Consider the following 25229-nt stretch of genomic DNA (forward strand, 5'->3'; position numbering starts at 1 on the left):
AGGTTTTGGGTGTTTGGGGCTATATCCTATTGCAGTGGTTTTCAGCCTGTGGTCCACTGACCCCTTGGGCTGTGCAGACTGTCTGAGATTTCCAAAGGGATCTGCACCCCTCCATTTGAAATTTTTTAGGGGTCTGCAAATGAAAAAAGGTTGAAAACCATTGTCCTAATGCAACCTTCACTGTCACTAAATAAAGTTTTTTTGTTTGTGTTAGTGTGAGCCATCTTCTTGTGTCACAGCCTCTTGGGCAGTCTTGTCTTTTTGTAGAAATCTTTCAAGCCACAAACTGTTGGTCATTGTAAGCTTTCATGAGGTACTACTATGTGGGTATTGGTGGACACAGCATTTGGGTGTAGAGATCCTGAATACCATGAAGGTCCTCAGCCTAGATTTCTACATCTTTTACCCATTTTGTTTAAGTATAGCTAAACAAAATGCATCGTCCAGTTTGCTGGAGCTTCTCAAGTGGAGCAGTTTTGGGTGTGTGTGTGTGTGTGTCTTGTGTCTGTGTGTGAGAGAGAGAGAGAGAGAGAGAGAGATAGTAGCCACAAAGCATCACTAATCTGTTCTAAGGAACATAGGATAAAGATTTTTTTTGTGATACCTAGCAGATACTTTAGATGCTCCAGTATGCCAGTTGTGAGACATTTCACAGTATATTTTCTCTTTGCCTCAGTTAGATATGTAGAGCTTAGAGAGTTGACAAACTATAAGCCACTTCTGTTGATCTTCCACTCCTAATCTTTTATAAAGATAAAGTTAGATCTCAAGATAACACTTGGAACAAAGATAGATATATCTCCGTCATTTGTCTTTGTGTTTTTCCTATACCTACATATCCTAGCTGTATTAATCTTCCATAAATTAGGAACCAGTTTTTTAAAATACTGTGTTCAGTTGTAGTAACTGTTCATCTAACTGATTAGACGTGTTGCTTAAGGAAATTGGAAAAATCTAGCCCAAGAAGTACAAGTGAAACTCTTTTAGATCAACAGCTTTTTGTAACCAACAAATAGAAAAACTGAGGCTGAAATCCTGGCATCATTGACATCAATGGGTATGACAACACAGCATAGTAAGCCTGGGTCTTTGGGTATGTCGACACCACAATTAGATACCTGTGCTTGGCCCATATCAGTTGACTCTGTCTCACAGGACTCAAGCTCCGGGGCTGTCTAATTGTAGTGTAGACCTGGAGTTTGGGCTCTAGAACCATTTAACAGCCTTACAGCCCGAGCCCCAAGAGCCCAAATCAACTGGCATGGGCCAGCCGCAGGTTTTTAATTGCATTGTGGGCATCCCCTTTGTGACCTGCGTCTGCAATCTCTGTTTTCTAAGCACACACTTGTGCATCCACTACTGCACTGGAAACCCTCAAAACCTGTCAAAGCTTCAGCTTCTGTGGACATATACCATCGTGTCCTAGGTTTCCTAGCTTCTTTGTCAATCAATAGTCGCTCTAGGGCTTGATTCATTAGTGGATTTTGAGAGAACTTGTCTGTCCATCTCTCAGGAACTTACTAGAAGTGCTTTAGAATGTTTTAGTCTGCCAGTACAACCAGCCAAGCCATTTTGAAATTCCCATCAGCTGGAGCCATTGATATGGATCCTGACCCACTATAAGAATTTCTCCACCTCACGCTTGTCCAATTTCAGGAATCAGGGGAAGCATCTTTAAAATCCTGGTGGACATTTCAGCAGCAGTTTTTGGCCTGCCAAAGGCAGCTCTCTGTGGATTACCAGCTGTGCCCCAGCAGATGCTGCTCATGCCTATTGCTGTAGATGCAGATTCCCCCCAGGTAGACTGGTGCTTCTGGAGCAGGGCCACAAGCACCGACTGATGGTATCACATTGTCATATGGAGCTGGGATGACCAGCAGTGGGTCTAGAACTTTTGAATGAAAAAGCAAGGTGTTTCTGGAGATTCATGAAACCCTGCTTGCCCCAACCCTCCACCACCATGACAACCTCATGAGGAAGACTGTGCAGGTCCAGAGGTGGGTCGCTGTAGCCATTTGGAAGCTGACTACCCCTAACTGGTACAGATCTGTGGCTAACCAGTTTGGAGTTGGCAAATCAACTGGCACAGGTGGTTGTGGCAGAGATTTGTGAGGCCATCAGGACAGTGATGTACCCAGAGGTGATGGGCATTACAAATGTTCCTGAAATAATTGCTGGCTTTGAGAATGGGCTTTCCAAACTGCACTGGGGCCATTGATGGGTCTCCTGTCCCCAGGGTTTGCCTTTCGGAAGGAGCATGAGTACATAAACTGAAAAGGGTACACCATAGTTATGCAGGCCCTTGTGAACCAAACGTGCAGATTCATGGATACTAATGTGAGATGCACTGGCAGGGTGCATGATACCAGAATGTTCTGAACATCGGGACTTTACCTTCCTGGAGAAACTGGGATATTATTCCCACGAGATTACATTGTTATAAATGGAGTCACTGTCCCCATTGTTATTCTAGGGGACCCTGCTTGCCTCCTGTTGCCATGGCTTATGAAACTGTCCCCTGATTTTAGAGGACCTGGCAAAAGAAAGTTCAACTTAATGCTAATTAGCTGTAGGATGGTGGTGAAGGGTGCATTTGGCAGACTGAAATCCCAGTGGCAATGCCTTCAAAACCATTTGGACGCTAGTGTTGTCAATGCAGACAACATTTTTATAGCCTTCTGTGTTCTGCACAATGTCTGTGAGGAATAGGGGGAACCTTTTTGCCAGGAGTAGACTCAAGAAAGTGCTGGATTTCTGAATTGATACAGCCAGATGAAAGTGTGAAGGGGACTCGTATGGGGCTGGAGCAGATGCTGAAAGAGTCACTAAAGCGTCACTAAAGCCTGCAGTCTGGTAGCAGCGAGCTCAAGTAATCACTTAAATAGCTCCTTCTGCTGCTCTGTCTTCCTCCCTCAACCTATGGTCATGCTCCATGAATCTTTCTCCTGTGCAGCCTCTCTCTCTTTCCACCCTTCTTGCATCCTTATATTTCTGAGATGCAGTCTGTTCCTTCTGAAACTATTATCTGCTGATTTGTTTTATCTAGAATCTCTCCCAACTCATCTTGGACTCTTTCTCTTTACCCCACAGTAGGCGAGTCTCTTCCCAGGGCTCTTGGTGCTGTGTGTGTTTGTCCTGCAGAGATGAAAGGGTCTTGAAAGGAAAATGAAAAAGCACTTTGTCTGACCATGATAAATTACGTTTTCCTTTCTACCAAAATGGCTGCTTTAATTCAAAGTCAGAAGATGATACTTTATATCGATGGCCTTTAATTTATTCACACAAAAAATACTGGCCACTTAAGTTGTACCTTTTGAGCACCACTGAAAGCCATCATACATCATGGTAGGAAATACAGTTGAAATGATTTCTGCATTCCCCTTCACTTTTTTCCAGGTGTGGGGCGGACTTATGAGTGGTCTAGTCATTAGCTGTGTTTTTTCAGTCCTTTCAGGTAGGGCAACCTCTGAGAATATTGATATCCTGGAGGTCCCCAAGTGGAAGCATGAACCATTTATTGTGCCCTTGCTGAAGCCGAACATCTTGCTCACTTTGCACCAGAGGGCTGTGTTCCTCTGGCCAGCTAGCAGATGCTGGATGCAGTGGTTCTTCCTAGTGCTGTTCATGCTAATACGCGTGAGGGTTAACTGTGTTTCCAGTTCAGCATTCTTTATGGAAGGATAAATTGTTTGTTTAAAATTCTTCTTAAGAAGTCTTTATGTGCCGTTATAGTGCACCTGAAGTCGGATAACGTGGACGAGTGAAGATTTGTTAACAAATATTAGATGAAGTAACATTTTTCCTCCCTTTTAGTTACTCATATGAAAGTCAATGTGCTGAGTATTATTTTTTTTAAAAAGCAGTATTCAGTGATATGAAAAATAAACTTTTTCCCATGTGCAGTATCAGTTTTTCACAGAGGCAGAGTTGTCATGTGCATTGTGGGGGAATTTATTTAAGTTTTAGTTTGAGGATATTTTTCTTTGCTGTCTATTTTTTGTTTTTACTATGAAATTACACATTGTATGTGAATTTTGGGGTGGGGGGGTTAAAAAGGTAAAAGCTTCAGGTTGTTCAAGATAGTGTGAACACTTGCCCATTTTGATTTTTTTTATTTTATTTTAAAAGAGAACTCGCATAACTGGATAAATTTGAATAAAAATATCTGTAGATAAAGCAAGTTTACTTCACCTATAACTGTCACTATTCCTCCACTACAGAAGATACTTATATTTTTGAAAAAGATCTTCTACTTCATTTTTCAGTAAAGTGTCCGACATAACACTTGGGCTATATAGTCATTTCTGTATAATGAAACAGGAGACCATATGCTTTTGGCAAAAAAAAAACAAAAAAACAAAAAACCACAAATACAACTGACACCCAGCCAGACTCAAAACCACTACCATGGAGGCAGACAATCCAGTCCAAATCCCAGAAGGATATTGTCTATGAAGTACATGGAAAATTCCTCAAGTAAGAAATACTCTAAGTAAAATCAGCCCAGATTCACAAAATTCTTCATTGAGTTTGTGTCAGTGTGGATCCCACTGTAGGTGCACATGCACCTCTTGCATGTGAGATCAAAGTCTTTTGAGTAGTAGTGTCTGGGGCTCTGCCTCCTCATGCTGCCATGAAAGGGCATAAAGGGCAGAGCAGCTGTGACCCTCCTTCCATTCCCTCTTACTGCCCATGGCAGCGAGAGAGAACCCAGCAAGTGGTACCTTCTTCAGAACTTCAAAATTCATTTTTTCACAAATCTTGAAGAACTACTACTTCACAAACCCCGAAATTTGATGTTTCCAAAGAAAAGAAAGGAGAAACTTTCCAGTAAGTCCTCTGCACAGCAGTATGAGGCACTTTGTGCTAACTGCCACACCTCCTGGCAGACTCAGAACTGTCAGGTTTCAAACCACGCCCACCCTGTGACAGCCTCATTCCCCTCAGTGTTGGTCATAGTCTGAGTATTCTGATTAGGGGAAAGCCACATCTTGGACTGGTGTTCAGTGTGCAGGTCTTTGAATTGACCTGTGGGTCCTCAAGGAAAAACTACTGCTAAAGCAGTCCATCTGGGCCACTTCTGACCCTAAGGAAGCAATAACTGCCAGACCAGAATCAAAGAAATTCTCATTAGTGAGCATGCCCTCAAGCAGGCACCATGATCTTGGATCTGGTGAGGAAAAAAGGCATCAGTGACGGTGCCAACGATACTGGCACTGACAACCTTGACGCCGATGACAAAAGCCTTGGCACCAACCTCAGTAGTGATAGATCTCATACCTATGCCCTGGCACTGAAAAGCAACAGAGAGGCGGGACAGGACAGAGCATAAACATGGCTCGAAACACCACACGGGATCCTCTTGCAAGGAGGGCATAAATACCAGTCCTGCAGAGATAGTCTGCAAGTCCTCCACTGCTTTTAAGACTGGAAATGCAACACAGATTGCTGGTATGGCACACAGGAGTGACAACTTGACAGTGACATCAGTACTAATGGCTAGGCCCATCAGCCTCTGGAGATATATCCTAGTGGAGTAGCTGATGTCCTTTGCTGAAACATTCTGGCTCAGAGGCTATACCATTCTAAGGTACCATCTTTCGAAAGAGACTACTTCCAACCTACTAGATTTTACTGACCTCAAGCAGACCCCCTCTCCTTTGCGGTCAGAAAGTGACCCTAAGGAGGATACCAGAGGCTTCTCAGTTAGGACCCTCCCCTCAAGCAGGACATGAATGGCATAATGGTGACCTACCTTGACCTGGCCAGTATCCTTACAACATGCCATATTGGCCTTAGTGGAGAGCATCATTACACATGTCCCAGAGCTTATCCCCCTCTCACACATCAAGGAAGAGAGCGGGCTCTCACTTATGGTGTCATTAGTCAGGCCACTCATGATGAAGCAGGACATTGGTTTCTGTGAGCAGCTTGAGGTGACAGAGGGACAGCAATAACCTTCATCCTCTCCCAAAGAATCATAGTTGTTGCCAGATGAGGCAGTGACACCAGCCCCAACAATACTGAACTCCACATCCCCAGCCAGGATTGCACTCCCAACCAACTGGGGTACACTCAAACCAGCGAAGGTACATCTGATTGTCTCAGGCCACTCTTCCTCCCACATCTAAACAAATGGAAAGAGATACTCAGGTACCTCTAAATGTTTTCAGACATTTCTATTTCTAACAAAATCCAGGAACTCTGGTGTTATCAGTGGTGCAAGAGAAATCCAGGTCTACAAAGGGCACCGCAAAGGAAAAAAAGACACTAAGAAACTAGAACTCTTCAGGTGCAAGGCGTAATCCGTTGCCTCATTACCGCTCCAGATAGTTTGCAGTCAGGCCCTGTTCCCAAAATTTAACTTCCTCTCCTGAGAAGGAGTCACACGCTTTCTGTTCAAGATTGCACAGGAAAATAGGGAAGAATTAAAAGACAAAAAAAAAAAAAAAAAAGAGGGCCAGATAGTCACAGAAAGGCATTACGAGTGGCCATGGATGCATCCAATATAGCCATGAGATTGATGGCCACAACTGTCGCCATAACACTGTCCTCATGGGTGCTAGCAGCCAGCATTCCCAAGGAGGTACAGTCCACCATCGAGAACTGCCCTTTGAAGAGATGGAACTCTTTAGCAGCAGAACAGATGAAGAGCACCATTTGTTTAAGAACTCCAAGGGCCACTCTGAGATTGTTAGAGAATTACATACTGGCTCCCTTTGGAAAGCCTGTGATGAATGTGGGAATTTTGTAATATTTTTATGAACCATATATAAGACTCAGGGTACCTACCCACTTTGTATGACCACACATTGGATGGGACATGGGGCGGGTCGTTATTCTCCTGGGACAAGGGAGAGAAGGATGGTGGGGTTGAATTATGTAAAATGTCTGGATTGGAACCAGATTAACAAGGACTCACTGGAATCTATATACATGTGAATGGAAGAGCCAAGAACTTGACCATTATCACTTAATGAGTGGTTAACAACCAAGAGCAGGCTACTTCCTTCAGTACTCTGAAGAAAGCAGAGTAAAAAGACTGCAACTGGAAACAAAGGCATGAAGTGTCATGGGGACTCTCTTTTAAGGTTCATGCAGCGATCAGACACTCACATAGACAAGGACAGAGAGTGAAGATGGACCTCAGAGAATCATGGCTTGGTATAGCCATTGCTTCAACCAATATGGATGCTGTCTTAAACCTGGCTTTTCCCTGCTAACCTAATGACTCTCTGAAGCTGTATTCCAACTGACTAATAAATGCTACTTTGCTTTGAAAAGGCTGTTCTCTGTCACTGCAGTACTTACTCAGTTGCATTGCTCCCTCAGAAGGTGGATTTTCTGTAGGAGCTCTCTGGGGGTGCTGGAGCCCAAAGACCAAGTCACTGAGTCACTGAGGCTGTGTGGACCCTGGTGATCTGGCACAGTAAAGGGATTACTCCCAGGAGACTGAAGGCTGGGGCATAGCACCAACCTGGTAAATCTGTGGTAAAGCCGTACAAATATCAATCCCAAAAGAGGCAAAGGACACCATCCTACTCATAGGACTCACAGTCCAGGTATCCACCAAGAAAAAGACTTTGGTGCTCCAGGAGACTCCCATCATTCTCCTCTTCCATTGCACACCCAAATGCAGAAGGTTTGACTCAAGTGTCAGGAGTTACAATGAAGCCAATCCAGACCCTGTCACCACCTTCAGGAACCACCTTGCCACTTTCTACCAGGCCTGGTCTGACAAATGGGCACAATCATGAACCAAACAGTTCAGACTGGCTTCTCATTTATTTCTGATGGCTATTCTAAAGGTCAGACCATCTCCTCAGAGATATATAAGTACTGTAGATAATCTATCATGTGTTAGCAGTTGGCTGGTGTACTTATCCCACAGAACATCAAGACACTCCACCACAGCTCAAGTGACATTCTCTGTCTGCTTTAAAAATATGCTAAAATCTGCAAAGCGGTGATGTGAAGTAATGTTGTCAAACATTATGCATTGATCTATATAGCTGCTAGATCAAATTCCAGAGAGCATTGCTACAATCTTTTTGACTGAATTCAGTTTGAACTCCTCATTACCATCATCCTGAGGGGATACTGCTTGCCAGTCACCTACAGTGGATCCATACTGACACATACTTGAAGAAGAAAGAATGGTTACTTACCCTTCATGATGTTGTTAGCATAGATCCTGTGACCTGCCCTCCATCCCCTTTTGGAGTTCTCAGCTGACACAGGCTTTGAATTATGAGAACAGTGGGAAACTTGCAGCCTCTCTGCTCTTTATATCCTTGCACAGGACAGCAAGGAGGCAGATGGCCCATGTGTGGCCTGACAGAGTCTGCTGTTCAAACAGATCTGATATGTGCATGAGGTGCAACTGCCCCTATAGTAAGATCCACACTGACTACATCTTGAAGAACCACAATTTATTGCTGGATAAGTAACTGTTCTATATCAACCATCTAGAATAGTTCTACTTCTTGGCTCTTAGTGTATGCCACTATATTGGAGAAAACTTTTTTTTTAAAATATACCTCCATGAATACCATGGCACTTATTTATAGTATCTTAGATTATAGAGCCAGACTCTATTGGGGAGTTTCAAAATTTACTATATTTACTGTGAGATTCTTGGCATGTTAGAGAGCATAATTTTGAGTGTCTAGAATTTCCCTTGTTTATTAAGCAGGATTTAAGATCTCTTTACCCCCTTTATAATTAACCGTAACAGATAGGCACAGCTATGAGATGTGCATTAAGCTCATTTAAAAATGTGTCCATGAGTTGAACATAATTGCAAATGCTGAATGTTTTGTTCAACAGTTCAGAGACCAAACTCTTTTTCATAAAAAGTAGATACATAATGTTAGCAGTATGAGTCTTTAGGCAGCGTATATATGTTTTATATGCAGTAATAAAAGGGATTTTGTTCATTATCCATGATAAATCCTGCTCTCAAAAGAGACTGCCTTCATTTTCATATTCTATGGTAAAAATTATTTCAGGATATCAGTCATTAAATAAATCTTTATAGATACATCACTCTTTCACAATCCCAAAAATATCCTTAATGTAACGTGTGTGTTTAATGTGAGGTAGATATAATACCTTGTATTCCAGAGTAGCCACAATAGCAACATGTGATATTAGATCAATTTGTTAGTTTTATATACAGTGGATAATATTACTGATTCATCTATAAACTTATTTCTGCTGTGCTATCTAGACACCAGTTATGGCAAACAATATTTCAGCTAGTTTTGAGTAGTCCATCCAAAGTAGTATCAAGTGTTCTTCTATTTATCAAATAGTTATGAAATATTCTTGCTAGGTAAAGAATAAAAATACAGAAATGCAGTATATATAAAACAAGAACACTTTGGACAAAGTTTTAATGAGCATTTCAGGGTTCTGATGACCTCTCAGACAACTCTAATTTTGCTGTCTGGTTACTATCATGACTACAATTATGTTTACAGTGTTTTGTTGTACAGACTAGTTAACTATATAATACTTATTTCCTTCATTTAAATCTGAAGCTTCCCATATAATAAAAAACATGTGCAACTGCCCTCAACTTAATACTAGTACAAAACAGCAGACATGGAAATATATCTGAATGTTTTGCTATCTTGGAGTGGGACGTAAAAAATGAGGTCCTCTACCCATTATTAAAAATCAATACCACTTCTATAAATACTTCCTTTGGACTGTCCGGTGCATTTTGTCTCATTTGTGTGTTCTAATTGCAAGATTCTTGGGATAGGGACTTTCTTCTTTTGTGTGTCTTATACAGTCCTAGGTGCACTGTCTGCCCATAACAAATGATGCTTAAATAATTTACTTTCCTTTTAGAAGTCTTTATAGTTGTTTTAAACTGCACTTAACCACAGATGGACAGATTTTAGCTTTTTTTAAATGAATCTTTAATTCTATGATTTAATAAAAGGGTAGACAGTGGTGTAATTAATAGATTAGAACAAAAGTCTGTGAATTCAGTTACATTCCTGGGGCTGTTTATGATATACTTTTCCAGTGAAAAATATTCTGTTCATGCTTTTATTTTTAAATGCATGTTCGCAATTGTAAAGCCAGTCCAGGTAAACTGTATATGTTAAATTCAAATTTGTAACAATTTTTTCCTAGATTACACCACCGCCATCGCTGTCAGATCCACTTAAGGAACTTTTTAGACAACAGGAAGTTGTAAGGATGAAATTGCGTTTACAGCACAGTATCGAAAGGGTAAGAATACAAAAAAAAGTTCATTTCCCTATTTTAAACTTTCTCTCTTTCTATATATATAAATCTAGTCTATTAAATTATATAATATATATTGCATTATATACAATATAATATATATATAATATAAAATATTATATATAAAATTAACATTGCTTTTAGAAGTAAATTCCTTACACTGCTGTTTTACAATTCAGAGAAATATTGCACACATTCATACTACAGATCAAACTAGAAATAACAGTATAATTTCAGTACTGTACATGAGGTAACATACACAACAGTCCTTTATATACTAACATGAGGACTTACTGCAACTTGCTGCTTATTGCAGTAAAAACTTGCTCAGTTGTCCAAATAGCAGTTTCCTTGTGAACTGTGGGAAACCACGAAAATAAGACATTTTTAGATTTGTTTTGAATGCCAGTACTTCTAGTAAATATTACACAACTGGCATGTACTTGGTTTACTTGTCTATTTTGTACTCTGTTAAAGAAATAATACAATTTATGTCCGTTTTGCTAGTTAGTTAATTAATAATAATAAAACTGCGTCTGAATCGTGGTGTAATAATTCCCAACTAGAGTTTTATTCAGTTTTAAATAAGGAGATTTACCTGGCTCTGAAAGATATATCCTAGATTACAAATGTTAACTAACACGTTTTGATCTGCTTGTTAGAATTTCACCAACATTTTTTTTTTTTATGGCTACGCTTGCAGACTTCATGGAAGTTAGAAATAGAAAAAACCATCTATCTGCGAATGTATATTCTTTAAATGTTTATTTCAACATGGTCTTGCCCTGTGGGCTTTAAGAAATCTGCACACTTCAGGAAGGAAAAGTCTGGGGACCTGTTAAAGTCTTTTAATCCAACAGGTTATGCCAAGAAAATCAAAGAGTCTGAGGAGTTTAACTGTCCATCGGGAATGAGTACATTAACCCAGAATTTTGATTTAGGGCATTTTTTCTCAATTTTTCCTCCTTTAGACCCTTGCAAACAAGGCTTGCACACTAGATCACAAGTACTCTTGAATGAAACATATATGAAGTTTCTAGGTCAAATTGCTTTTAAGGTGACCTGAGAAAAAGCATTAGAATTTTCAGAAAGTGAAAAACGTCTATTTTTTTCTAAGATTGGTATCTTTATCAAAGACAACATATCAAACTTTGAGCACAACGGATCTATTTTGGACAATGTAGAAGTGGACCAAAATCTTCCTTTGAATGAAAAACTGGTTGCAACTTCAGGGAGAGGCTATTGTTTCTCCATAATATTGGCTGTTCCTTGTTCAGATTGTCTATTTACAAATCCACTATTGTTTTCCTTTGATGGGAGTCTCTGATTCATTTTATAGCAGATTTTTTTTTTTTTAGTTGCTTGCACTCTAGGGATATTTGGGTCCATAAATAGAACTTATAAATAATTTTACTTTGAGGAAAGTATAATAATTAATTCAGTTGTGATTCTACTTTAATGTTATATTAGGTCCTGATCCTGCATTGTATGTCATAAAGGTGGACTTTTGTACCAATACAGAGTCCAGTGAAGCTTTCTGCAAATGCAGCAGTCTACCACGAGCTACACAATACAGGATCATGGCCTTATTGAATCTTTATACCTAATGAAAAAAATTCCTTTTACTTAGCACATACACAAAATTGTGTCTTTTTAGATGTTCTACCAAATTCTGTATATATTTAAATTGCACATTTTAGTTATTTTAATCACTGGCTGAGTGGAAATATAATGTATTGTTATGTAGATCAGGGCCAGCTCTGGGCTTTGTGGGGCCTTAAACCAAGTTACATATGAGAGCATTCTCCTCTTTTAGTACCACAAACCAGGACCAAATACGCAAAAAGTAACAGCAAAAAAAAAAAAAAAAAAAAGTGCAAGTACATCAGAAGCAGGAAGCCTGCTAAACAATCAGTGGGGCCACTGGACGATCGAGGTGCTAAAGGAGCACTCAAGGAAGCTAAGGCCATTGCGGAGCAACTAAATTAATTCTTTGCTCGTCTTCACTGCAGAGGATATGAGGGAGATTGTGTACACCAGAGGCATTCTTTTTAGGTGACAAATCTAAGGAATTGTCCCAGATTGGGGTGTCAGTAGAGGAGGTTTTGGAACAAATGATAAATTAAACATTAATAAATCACTAGGACCAGATGGTATTCACCAAAGAGTTCTGAAGGAACTCAAATATGAAATTGCAGAACTACTAAGTGGCATGTAACCTGTCATTTAAATCAGCTTCTGTACTAGATGACTGTAGGATAGCTAATGTTTTAAATGTTTTGTAAAAGGCTCCAGAGGCAATCCTGGCAATTACAGGCCGGTAAGCTTAACTTCAGTACTAGGCAAATTAGTTGAAACTACAGTAAAGAACAGAATTATCAGAGACCCAGATTAACACAATTTGTTGGGGAGGAGTCAGTGTAGTTTTTGTAAAGGCAAATCATGCCTGACCAATCTATTAGAATTCTTTGAGGAGGTCAACAAACGTGGACAAGGGTGATCCAGTGGATATAATGTACTTAGACTTTCAGAAAGCCTTCAACAAGACCCCTCACCAAAGGTTCTTAAGCAAAGTGAGCCCTCATGGGATAAGAGGGAAGGTCCTCTTGTGGATCAGTAACTGGTTAAAAGACAGAAGACAAAGGGTAAGAATAAAGGGTCAGTTTTCAGAATGGAGAGAGATAAATAGTGGTGTCCCCCAGGGGTCCGTACTGGGACCAGTGCTGTTCAACATATTTATAAATGATCTGGAACGAGGGGTAAAAGTGATGTGGCAACATTTGCAGATAATATAAAATTACTCAAGATAGTTAAGTCCAAAGCAGACTGCAAAGAGTTGCAAAGGGATCTCATAAAACTGGGTGACAGGGCAACAAAATGCCACATGAAATTCAATGTTGATAAATGCAAAGTAATGCACAGTGGAAAACACAATCCCAACTATACGTACAATCTGATGGGGTTTAAATTAGCTATTACCACTCAACAAAGAGATCTTGGAATCCTTGTGGATAGTTCTTTGAAAACATCCGCTCAATGTGTAGTGGCAGTCAAAAAAAACTAACAGAATGTTAGGAACCATTAGGAAAGGGATAGATAATAAGACAGAAAATATAATAATGCCTCTGTATAAATACATGGTTTGCCCATACTTTGAATACTGTATGTAGTTCTGGTCACCCCATCTCAAAAAGGATATATAAGGATTAGAAAAGTTACAGAGAAGGACAACAAAAATGATTAGGGTGTGGAACAGCTTCCATCTGAGGAGAGATTAAAAAGACTGGGACTTTTTGTCTTGGAAAAGAGAGGACTAAGGGGGGATATGATACCAGTCTATAAAATCATGAATGGTATGGAGAAAGTGAATAAAAAAATATTTATTCAAGTGGTTCTCAACCAGTTTTCATTTGAGGACCCCTTTGGAAATTTTGAATGGAGGTGCAGACCCCTTCGGAAATCTATTGTCTGTATATATAGTTGAATTCTGTTCAGTCAGTTTTTTAAATCTTTCAGGGACTCCTTAGACATAGTTGGGTCTGCAGACCACAGGCTGAGAACCAGTGGTTTACTCCTTCACATTATAGAAGAACCAGGGTTCACCCAATTAAATTAATAGACAGTAGGTTTAAAACAAACCATAGGAAGTACTTCTTCACGCTAAACAGTCAACCTGTGGGACTTGTTGCCAGGGGGTGTTGTGAGGGCCAAAACTATAACTGGTTCAAAAAAGAACTAGATAAGTTCATGGAGGATAGGTCCATCAGTGGCTATTAATGAGGATGGTCAGGGATGTACCCCATGCTCTGAGTGTCCCTAGCCTGCGTTTGCCAGAAGCTGGGAGTGGACGACAGGGGATGGATCACTTGATGATTGCTTGTTCTGTTCATTCCCTCTGAAGCATCTAGCTTGGGCTGGATGGACCACTGGTCTGACCCAGTATGGCCGTTCTTATGTACCCACAACTACCTCATGCTTTCGCAACATCATCTCTTTTCCCTGCATTTTTACTAGAGGGTTGTACACTTTGTTGCTTTCATAGACTGAGCTTGTACACTCAGAGAGAACAGCATATTAAGCATATAAGAAATTCTGTTCCCTGCAGCACCAAATGGACACACTGATACTGATTTTCCTCTCATAGCAGTGGAAATCAGGCTTCTCCAGTTTTCCAATTTTCACCAAAATCAATAAGGTTTTGCACATTGATGCCTAAAATATTCCCTGAAATTTTGGAATTGATTGGCTGCATGGTGCCACAACCCTTCAACCTAAAGCTTATGTGATTGCTAAGGATTCAGTCGAATTGTCTGTTGTTGGCAGGTGGTGGGAGGGAAAGGGGCAGGAACACAGACTCTACTCCTGAGTTCAAATACCCAGCCCTCCTAGAGCACTGCCATCTGAGGACTGGTCTACATTGCAATGTTTGTCAACAAAACTTTTGTCTTTCACGGGTACTTTAAAAAGACCCCCACGAAAGACAAAAGTTTTGCTGACGCAAGCAGCAGTGTGAATGCAGGTTTGTTGGCAGGAGTGCTCTCCTGCCGACAAAATGCCACTCGCGGGGCTGGAAGTATTTTGTTGGCAAAAGTGCTGACAAACTACTGACTGAGAACGTTCACACATGCTGACTTTTAGTAACAACGCTGTGTCAACAGCCTTGTCGCTAAAAGCTGTGTAGTGTAGACAAGCCCTTAAGAGTATTTTATGGGTCTGAGGGAATTCACTTTCCAATCCCCTTTGGCCTACAGGGGACAGAAGAAAATAAGATTCTTTACCGTAAGTTTCTGCAGATCTCCCCACTCTGTCACCGATTTCACCACTGCTGAGGCTTACAAATTCCATGTTGCCATTTACTCCCCCATGTTGCCTCCACGCACACTCAGGCTGCCATTGAATCCTCTCTGTTCTCCATCCCCATGTCCCCACACCTACCCACACACACATGCCCTGATTCCAGCCTCGGCAGTCATCTCCCTTGACTATTGCAGCAGACTCCTCACTGCCTCTCTCCTTACTTCCCCTCAGCTCAGCCAAAGTGCTACTCCTAAAATCACCTTCCTCCCCTGATTCTCTGCTCTTGTCACTCAGTTCTTCAGATCGCTACACTGCACTCCCTGTGCTTGCTGCATTAAGATCAGACTTCTTGCCTGCAATGCCCAGCTCCACACCTGCCTACATCTCCTCTGTACTCACCCAAGCCTCCCTACTTATCACCCCATTGTATACCCTTGAATGCCTCTCTCCCTTCACCCCCATCTTTCTGCATGGAACAATCTTGCCTCCTTCCCATATCATGTGACTTCCTGCTCTTCCTTCACATGTCTCCCCAGAGCTCATTTCTCTTGGGAGAGACTTCTGTGAGTTTCCTGCAAACAATCCCTAGTGTGCTCTATGGGGCTTAACTGTTCAAATGGGTCTGAGCTGGAGTGTAAGCTCTTTGGGACAGAGACTGTTTTCTCATGCGTCAGCTACATCTTGCCAGAGGCAGTTCTGCATTGTTGGTACAGACATCTCTGGCACCTTGAAAACACTTTGTTGCTTTTGTAGTCTAACCTGTACAGCCAGTGAGAGAGTGCTGTATATTAAGCTGCTGCCTCCTGACGTATTTAGGCAGCTTTAAGGAATCCGATGCCTGTAACACCAAATGGGCACTCTGTGGGCCTGAAAGGTGGAAATCAGGCTCTTCCTGCTTTCCAGTTTTCACCAGAATCAATAGAATTTTGCCCACTGATGCCTAGAATGTTGACTGAAATTTTGGAATTAGTGAGATGCAGTGTTCAAAAGTTATCACATATAGACACAAAGAGAAATGCCATTGAGTTGAGCGTTGGTCCTTGTTCCACTCAGCCAGCTAGATTTACCGTAATGTGCTGCATAGGGAATGAATTTTTGTAGAATGTAATTATCTGCATGCTTAGTGGTTTTAACTGAAAGGAAAATGAGTTTTCCAAAGACTTTACTGGCTCCCTATTCACTTGCAGATGCCATAAGTATGTTAATATTGCTCTGTAGAGCCCTATTTATCAGAGTCCTAGTTATCTGAGAAATTGCCTCTGTTTCCCTACTGTGCCACAATATTTGAAGTCAGATTATTATGAATTATTCGTATTAGTGCAGTACTTAGTCCCTATATTTAAAGGTTTGGGGGTGTACTGGCAGAGCATTTTCAGGGCAGCGGCCCTCAACTTTGGAATTTTCTTTCCTCATTGGAAAGACTGAATCAAAGTTTGTGGACCTTCAAGGCATAGTGTGTTTAAAATAACTCTCTATACGCACACCTTTGTCTAATGGGAGTATACGTTTCTGGGTCTGTGTCCTCTCATTGATTACAGCCAATGTAACTAAATTTTATATTGCTTATAAATTAGGGCTGTCAAGTGAGCAAAAAATTAATTGCAATTAATCATGTGATTAAAAAAATTAATTGCGATTAATCGCACTGTTAATAATAGAATACCATTTATTTAAATATTTTGGATGTTTTCTACATTTGCAAATATATTGATTTCAATTACAACACAAAATAAATTGTACAGTGCTGACTTTATATTTATTTTTGATTACAAGTATTTTGTAAAAACCAAAGAAATAGTATTTTTCAGTGCACCTAAAACAAGTACTGTAGTCCTGTAGTGCATGAAAGTTGAATTTACAAATGTAGAATTATATACAAAAAAACCCCCTGCGTTCAAAAATAAAACAAAATTTTAGAGCCTGAAAGTCCACTCAGTCCTACTTTTTGTTCAGGCAGTCACTCAGACAAACAAGTTTGTTTATATTTGCAGGAGATAACGCTGCCCGCTTCTTGTTTACAATGTCACCTTGAAAATTAGAACAGGTGTTTGCATTGCACTGTTTTAGCTGGCATCACTAGATATTTGTGCCAGATATACAATGTATACAAAGATATACAAAGATATACATATGTCCCTTCATGCTTCAACCACCATTCCAGGGAATATGCGTCCATGCTGATGACGGGCTCTGCTCGATAACAATCCAAAGCAGTACAGACCAATGTATGTTTATTTTCACTATCTGAGTCAGATGATACCAGCAGAAGATTGATTTTCTTTTTTGGTGACTTGGGTTCTGTAGTTTCCGCATCGGAGTGTTGCTCTTTTAAGACTTCTGAAAGCATGCTCCACACCTCGTCCCTCTCAGATTTTGGAAGGCACTTCAGATACTTAAACCTTGGGTCGAATGCTATCGCTATCTTTAGAAATCTCACATTGGTCCCTGCTTTGCATTTTGTGAAATCTGTAGTGAAAGTGTTTTTAATATGAACAACATGTGCTGGGTCATCATCCAAGACTGCTATAACATGAAATATATGGCAGAATGCTAGTAAAACAGAGCAGGGAACATATAATTCTCTCCCAAGGAGTTTAGTCACAAATTTAATTAACGCATTATTTTTTTTAACGATCCTCACCAGCACGGAAGCATGTACCTCTGGCTGAAGTACGAAGGAGCATGCGAATGCTTAGCGTATCTGGCACGTAAATATCTTGCAGTGCCGACTAAAAAAGTGCCATGCAAATGCATATACTCACATTCTGGTGACACTGTAAATAAGAGGGAGGCATTATATCCTGTAAATGTAAACTAACTTGTTTGTCTTAGCAATTGGCTGAACCAGAAGTAGGACTGAGTGGACTTGTAGGCTCTGAAGTTTTACATTGTTTTGTTTTTGGGTGCAGTTATGTAACAAAAAAAAAATCTATTTGTAAGTTTCACTTTCACAACAAGGAGATTGCACTACAGTACTTGTATGAGGTGAATTGAAAATTACTATTTCTTTTGTTTATCATTTATCAGAGCAAATATTTGTAATAAAAAATCATATACACTCTGATTTCAATTACAATACAGAATACAATATATATGAAAATGTAGAAGAACATGAAAAATATTTAATAAATTTCTGTCATCACTCTATTGTTTAACAGCTCAATTAAAACTGCTATTCATCGCGATTAGTTTTTGTGAGTTAACTGTGATTAATCGACAGCCCTATTTTAAATGTTTTTATGTGTGAGGATATACAAATGCACACTTCATAAATAAAGACTAACCTTCATGAAGTTGCTTGTGGGCCCTGATGCCCACCTATACTTTTGACTCCTTCAGACACACACAAATAGCTACCACTAGCAGGAGATTTGTGGAAGACAGCAGAAGAGAAATAAAATCAAGTGTGAAATCCTGGGCCTATGAAATCAGTGCAAGCTTTTCTGCTGATTTCAGTAGGGCCAGGATTTCACCCCAAAACTTGAATCAAAGTTGTAATATCTGACTGTGGCTGAGCCAAAGGAAAATACAATTTTGCAGATATGCCTAAGATCACTGCCGCACAGCTTTAAACCTACAATTGCAACAGAAAATGCTTTTAAACAGAAAATTAAATGTAGAATGATTCTTTCTCAACGAGGGGAGAAAAGTTGGCCACCAAACTGTATTAACTCTGAGGTGCCATCGGAACACAAATTTGCTTTGTGTAGAATGAGAATATTCTCTGCTTTAGTCTGCCAGCAGCTTTTTGTGTTCGCTCTTTTCAGTCAGGCTCAGAACATAGAGAGCTGAGTTGTATAAGCCAGCCAGCATAACTGCACAATTTATCAAATAAGGGGGAAGAAGTTCAGATAAAAAAGCAATTTCAGAAGCTGTGGTATTATATCTGGCCTTAGAACGTAATAAAATAAAGAAACAGGGAATAGAGACTTTGTCGCTTCAGAGAGCAAGCAGTCTGTCTGAAGGAGTTAGAGGTACTGTGGCTGATAGGTTGGTAAATAAAATTTGCATGCAAGGTCCCAAGATGCATGGGATCCATGTAAACATAAGCCACAGGCAGCATATCATCTACCCTAAAGCTTCCAGCTGTCATTGCTGCAGATAACAAACCTCAGGTAAACATTTGAAATTCAGGCAGACCACAAGGTAATTCTGAACTTAGTAATGAAATAGAAAGAGAGTACACAAGACCAAACACTACAAGATTTTACTCGGACCCTAAAAATAGGGTTCATGCCTAAAAATAGAGAGCAAATACTGTCAAAAACAATTTTAAAAGTAGAGCAGAACATTTTTTTAGGCCCTCATAAAACACAAAAGTTATTGTGGATCCCATTATTCCAATAGGGCATATTGCTTCTATTTTAAATTATACTTTCAGAAGTTTCAATTAATTCAGTGACATCATCAAGTAGAGCCACATCTTTAGATTTCTAATGAAATTTCTAGAATGAAAATTCACAAAAGTTATTTTATTTTTCTTTAGAAATCTGGTGACTTTCAAAATGACAGAATGTAAATGTTGTCAAGCCAGAAAAATGTGGGAATGTTGCTGCTTTTCACTAAAGCCCTCAAAAAAAAAAAAAATCAAAGGTCCAAAAAGAAGAATTTTGGTGTGCAAATATTTTTACAAATGCAAATTAAATTGACAATTCATGAAGTATTCCGCTATATGTTAATATTTGTATTCAATTAGGAAAAGCTTATTGTATCCAATGAACAAGAAGTTCTCCGTGTCCATTATCGAGCTGCAAGAACTTTAGCTAATCAGACGCTACCATTCAGTGCCTGCACCGTACTGCTGGATGCCGAAGTATATAATGTGCCCCTGGACTCTCAGGTAAAAGGAGACTTGTTTTAGGATTTCAGAACATCCAGTTAAGTAATAGGAGAATCATCTATCTTTGATAAGTACTTTTAAGTCTGACTTGAGAGAAGATATTTTGGGTAATGTTCTGGTACCATTGAAGTCAATGGCAAAACTTCCTTTGTCTTCCTGGGTGTCTGGAGCATGGATGGGGGTGCGATTTTGCACAAATGTTGACTGGAAAAGCTCATACAATACCTGCCCTGTGTAGGCAATAATTAGTTTATTTGAAAAGTGAAAGTCCTTCACTTTCATAACCACTAAAATTTCACCAAATAATTTTAAAGATGTTAGCCACATTTGTAGTTAAACAAGCCAAGGTAAAGGTAGTCAGATCTCATGTTTTAGGGCATAAACTATGTGCCTGCAGAGCTGAGGAGGGATTTCTTCTCCCTAGCCAACATTGCACAATTAACTAGGTTTATTATAGGGGTTTGTTGCCATCTTCCTATAATTACTATTGGAGCAGGATACTAGACTCATAGACAAAAGACCCGATTCAGTATTTCATATAATCTATTCAGATGATTTGCTATCATTGTTGCTACCATAGTTTTAGGGTTTTTGTGAAGGGATGGATGAGTGCGGGATTCCAATGTGGTATAAGAAATGAAGTAGAAGGATATATCTGAACAATATTTGCATGAAAAAACTTGTATAGTGTATAATGTTTAAGAGATGTGATATCCTAAAATACTCTTCAGTAGTCTAGTACCTGGTGAAAGAGTGTGGCAGTTTTGTATCGTAAAATATCTGCCTGTTCCCGAAGGAATTTTTGAGGTATAGCAGTGTAGTCTTTCACTGAAGGAGTACTGTGGTGGTGTTTTTTCTTTTGGTGTTTGTTCAGTTTAGTGTTTATATAGCTCATTCTATTAACTATACTCCTCTTTGTCATAAAAATTCATAATTGCAAATGTGAAGCTCTTCAACGCTGCCAACTGATTTTCTTCTTAAAAGCATAGTATGGTTTCCCCAGTTTTCATCCTCAATGCACAATGTTTGTTAAAAATAAGCTGTAAACTCTGAGACTACTCAGTATATTTAATTGTGTGGAATGACACTAAAGTTTGCTGCTGTCATGATTCTGAATACGCTTACACATTATGAGCCTTTCATGAATAGTCCCAACAAAGAATGACAATGGAAATATGATCAGACCCCCATTTTGATGGTTGTGACCCCTTCGTAATAGAAGTAGTTTGATTTCTCTGTGGCTATAAGAAAAATACTAAGGCACTGAATGATGGACATTTTAAGGTGGAACATCTTTGCAAAGGGTTTTTGTCATGTGGAGTAAAAAGTAATATGGATCTTTCTCTTGTCCTGCTTTTGAATATCTTCTGCAGCCAATCAGGTCAGATTGCTGAACTTCCATTTTGTTGCTTTCCCTGAACCTGAAAGACAGTTTGGTTACTGGCTTTTTTTAAATAGAACAAGTAGTTTAGCAATGTTGTGGTAGATTTCTTAGTGTATATGAGCTAAATAAAATTTTGAAAGACATACTTAAATCTTTTACTTTTCAGAGACTCTTATCCATAATTGTTATACCTGGTATACAGCAGATAACTTTGGGTCATAGAATCTACAAACTCCAGTCTTTAGTAAGCATGGTGACTTCTACATCATTTGTGGTGTCAGCATGTAAAATCTTGATACGTTGAATCAAAGTCTACTATTTGTCACCTAAAAAGTATTTTTAATGTATGGCCCTGTAAAGGGGGATGCTTGCCACCAGTGCCACCTCGTGGTTAGGCACAGGTGTGGCAGGTTGTCTTCTTCTCTGACATCCCCCCCTTTTCAGTTATAGTTCTGTCTTCTTGGTCTGTCCCTCCTTTTATGGATCAGCCTCCCCGCTCCCGCCCCAGCCAGGTCACATGTCCCATCCACCCATTTTGGGGTATACAAAAAGGAAGTCCAATCACAGAGAAGTCTTCAGCACCTGCAAGGGCTTCAGGGCTTTCACCTTTGTTTGGGGACTTTGCGATCTGGATTCTTGATCAGCCCAGTTCTTCCCATTGTGGATTTTCCGCTGAGGTAAAGGTCTCTGTTGTCATATCTTTTGGAGTTGGTAGGGGAGCCTGGGGTCTGATCCAGGGCCCAATGGTTAAGTTCTGCTCTTTGGGGTGCTAAGCAGCTGCCTCCCTGGATCACTTCCTACCTAAGTCTCCTTTTTCCCCATGGAGTAAATTTAAGAACCACAAATAAAGTTTCTGGCCTTTGTAATCAGTCACCAGTCTCTCCTTTGCAGGCTTTGTCAGGGCTGTGTTGCCAGGTCTCAGGCAACAAGAGTTCCTGGGCCATACTTGCCCAGAGCTCAGAGCAGAGGTCTGCTCCCTTCCACTACCTGCTTCCCTTTTTAAACTCCACCTCATGCTTGTGCAAATTTTTCAGGTGAAGCAGGACAGAGCCATCTGGACCCAGAGCTGCTTTTTAATCCCTTGTTCTCCAGTATTGTAACAGGAATAAGTAATTGTTAACAACTTGCATTACCTCATTATTTGAAAAACTGTTTCTAATGTGTTTCTTTTGTAGGCTGATGACAGTAAAACATCAGTTAGGGATCGATTTAATGCAAGGCAGTTCATGTCATGGCTACAAGATGTAGATGATAAATTTGACAAATTAAAGGTATGTATCTGCATTTGTCCTTTCAAAGCCAAAAAATTAGACTACAAATGCAACTACAAAGATGAGATGCATAAGCATGGTATGAGTGCAATATCATAAATTATTAGTGTCATGTAAGGAGCATTTAAAAGAAAAATTCATAATCTTGAGCAACTTTTATGTTGATATGTAAAGAAATTATTTGGTGGAAGAACCTGTGTTTTGTTAGTTTTTAATTAAATATCCATACACACTTAAGCCAAGTAAATATTATATTAGATATGGATTTCAACTTTCTAAAGTTTCCTTTAAAGGTCTTTGGTGTTACTTAAATGCAGTTTTCTTTTTAAAATGTTTGTTTTAAATATTTGAAAACATTAACCTAATTTTTCATTTTGAACAGACATGCCTTTTGATGAGGCAACAGCATGAAGCAGCAGCTTTAAATGCTGTACAGAGACTGGAATGGCAGCTTAAGCTACAAGAACTTGATCCTGCTACATACAAATCTATCAGTATTTATGAAATTCAGGAGTTTTATGTTCCTCTTGTTGATGTTAATGATGATTTTGAGTTGACACCTATATGACAGCTGGCTGTCTTTCAATGGAAACAGTCTGAGAGAAATGGGCAGAAATGTATGCATCTCTTGAGGTATAGCACTTAATTCTGTGGAATATCTCCTTGTCCAATAATCAAGGTATTCTTTCAGAAAAATAGTTCAAAGTCTTGTTAAATATGGTAAATGGATGATAGTAAATACTGTGTCATTTAGTGATAAATGACATTAATTATATTGGATGCTAGTTCCAAAAAGCAGTTTCCCAATAAATGCCATTATTTATATTTTAAAAGTTAACTACAACTTTAGAGCATATTCACTGAAAAGATGACAAGATACGGTGAGTTAACAGCGCTGGAAGTTGTTAACAAGTAAAATAACCACTGAAAAGCATTTGATATTTAATAAAGCCTGCTTTAAAGCTTTGTATTATGAAACTTCAGTAACAGTTGAACTCCCACAGAAAGACAATGACAAAGCCTGTGGAAGAAATACAAGATTTGGAAGGGAAAAAGTCTGTTCATTTTATTGTATTTGTAAATTTGTATAGTTTTCTTTTTGGAAAAGATGTAATATTGTCATTTTTAAATAACTTATTTTATACATATTGTGAAAATGTAAATAGTCTTGTAATTAATGTTGAAAACATGTACAAAAATAGATATTTTAATTGTAAAACTGTTTTGTCTAATGTTTTATTGGACCAAAGTTGTAGTTTTTATTAAGTGTAGTGTATTTCTGGTTGGCAGTTCTTTTAGTAAGGCATGTGTTTGATTTAGCTGCTTGTTTCATCACCATAACTGTAAAAGATTTGAAACTGAATGGTGTTGCATGCTTCACTCAACTTAACTCCCTTACTTCAGTATCTGATACCTAAATAACTGTAATATTTACAAAACCACATTTCATATTAGTCTGCTATTGTAATGCCATACCTATGACTTACTATGGTGAAAATATTTTTGTTTAAACTAAAACACCTTTTGCTCTTATATGGTGGTCTCACAATAGAGCCTATTTTTTTTCCCCAACAAAATGCCTTTGAATGAAAATTCTTAAATTGTACATTGTCTATTTTAATATTTACCTATTGAAAGATATGTAAATAGTTGTAAATATGTTTAATAAATTTTATTGGTCATGTTAACAAATGGCTGGATTTTTGACTGAAATTAAATCTTGAAGCTTTAGATACTATTTAACAAAAATTATTTTAAAATTGATTTATAATTGATTAGTTGAAAGGGTCCAGAGAGAGAGAGAGTGTGTATAAATATATATTCTGATCACCTTTGCAGTAGTTTATGAACAGCTGATGATCAGGTAAGTTTTTAATCACTTCTATCATAGCCCCTGATCTACACTACGAGTTTAGGTCGAATTTAGCAGCATTAGGTCAATTTAACCCTGCATCCATCCACACAACCAAGCCTGTTTTGTTGACTTAAAATCTATTTCTGTACTCCTCCCCGGCGAGGGGAGTAGCACTAAAATCGACCTCGCTGGGTAGAATTTGGGGTAGTGTGGAAGCAATTTAACAGTACTGGCCTCCGGGAGCTATCCCAGAGTGCTCCATTATGACCACTCTGGACAGCACTCTCAACTCCGATGCACTGGCCAGGTAGACAGGAAAAGCCCTGGGAACTTTTTGAATTTCATTTCCTGTTTGGCCAGCGTGGCGAGCTCATCAGCACAGGTGACCATGGAGTCCCAGAATCGCAAAAGAGCTCCAGCATGGACCGAATGGGAGGACTGGATCTGATCGCTATATGGGGAGAAGAATCTGTGCAGGCAGAACTCCGTTCCAAAAGATGAAAGGCCAATATATTTGCCAAAATCTCCAAGGGCATGATGGACGGAGGCTACAAGAGGGACACACAGCAGTGCTACGTGAAAGTTAAGGAGCTGAGGCAAGCCTACCAAAAAACAAAGGATGCAAACGGTCACTCCGGGTCAGAGCCCCATACATGCCGCTTCTATGATGAGCTGCATGCAATTCTAGGGAGCGCCCCACCACTGTCCGTGGACACCTGCAAGGGGGGAATCTCACGCAACAGGAATGAAGATTTTGTGGAGGAGGAGGAGGAGGTGGTTGAGGATAGCACACAGCAGGCAAGCGGAGAATCCCTT

The 25229-nt window shown here is 39.5% G+C and overlaps 1 protein-coding gene and 1 long non-coding RNA gene across 4 annotated transcripts in view; one reads left to right on the forward strand and one right to left on the reverse strand.

Moving 5' to 3' along the window:
* The window catches only part of ANKRD12 (ankyrin repeat domain 12), a 107747-nt gene extending 83588 nt beyond the window's left edge, over positions 1-24159 (forward strand). For both annotated transcript variants that reach the window (XM_084621816.1, XM_084621817.1), the window contains 4 exons: positions 10153-10251; positions 19760-19903; positions 22463-22558; positions 22941-24159. In XM_084621816.1, the coding sequence (XP_084477942.1) occupies positions 10153-10251; positions 19760-19903; positions 22463-22558; positions 22941-23126 (525 nt within the window). In that variant the 3' untranslated portion in view covers positions 23127-24159. The remainder of the gene's footprint in view (positions 1-10152; positions 10252-19759; positions 19904-22462; positions 22559-22940) is intronic.
* The window catches only part of LOC311517199, a 54209-nt gene that overhangs the window by 10174 nt on the left and 18806 nt on the right, over positions 1-25229 (reverse strand). Inside the window, exon 3 of one of the 2 annotated variants that reach the window (XR_014710635.1) lies at positions 20957-21324. The exons of the other annotated variant lie outside the window; for it this stretch is intronic. This is a non-coding gene — a long non-coding RNA (uncharacterized lncRNA). Of the gene's footprint in view, positions 1-20956; positions 21325-25229 lie in introns of those variants that run through there. 2 annotated transcript variants of the gene reach the window in all.

The sequence above is a fragment of the Lepidochelys olivacea genome (assembly GCF_965140295.1).
Source record: "Lepidochelys olivacea isolate rLepOli2 genome assembly, chromosome: 2".
Lineage (NCBI taxonomy): Eukaryota > Metazoa > Chordata > Testudines > Cheloniidae > Lepidochelys > Lepidochelys olivacea.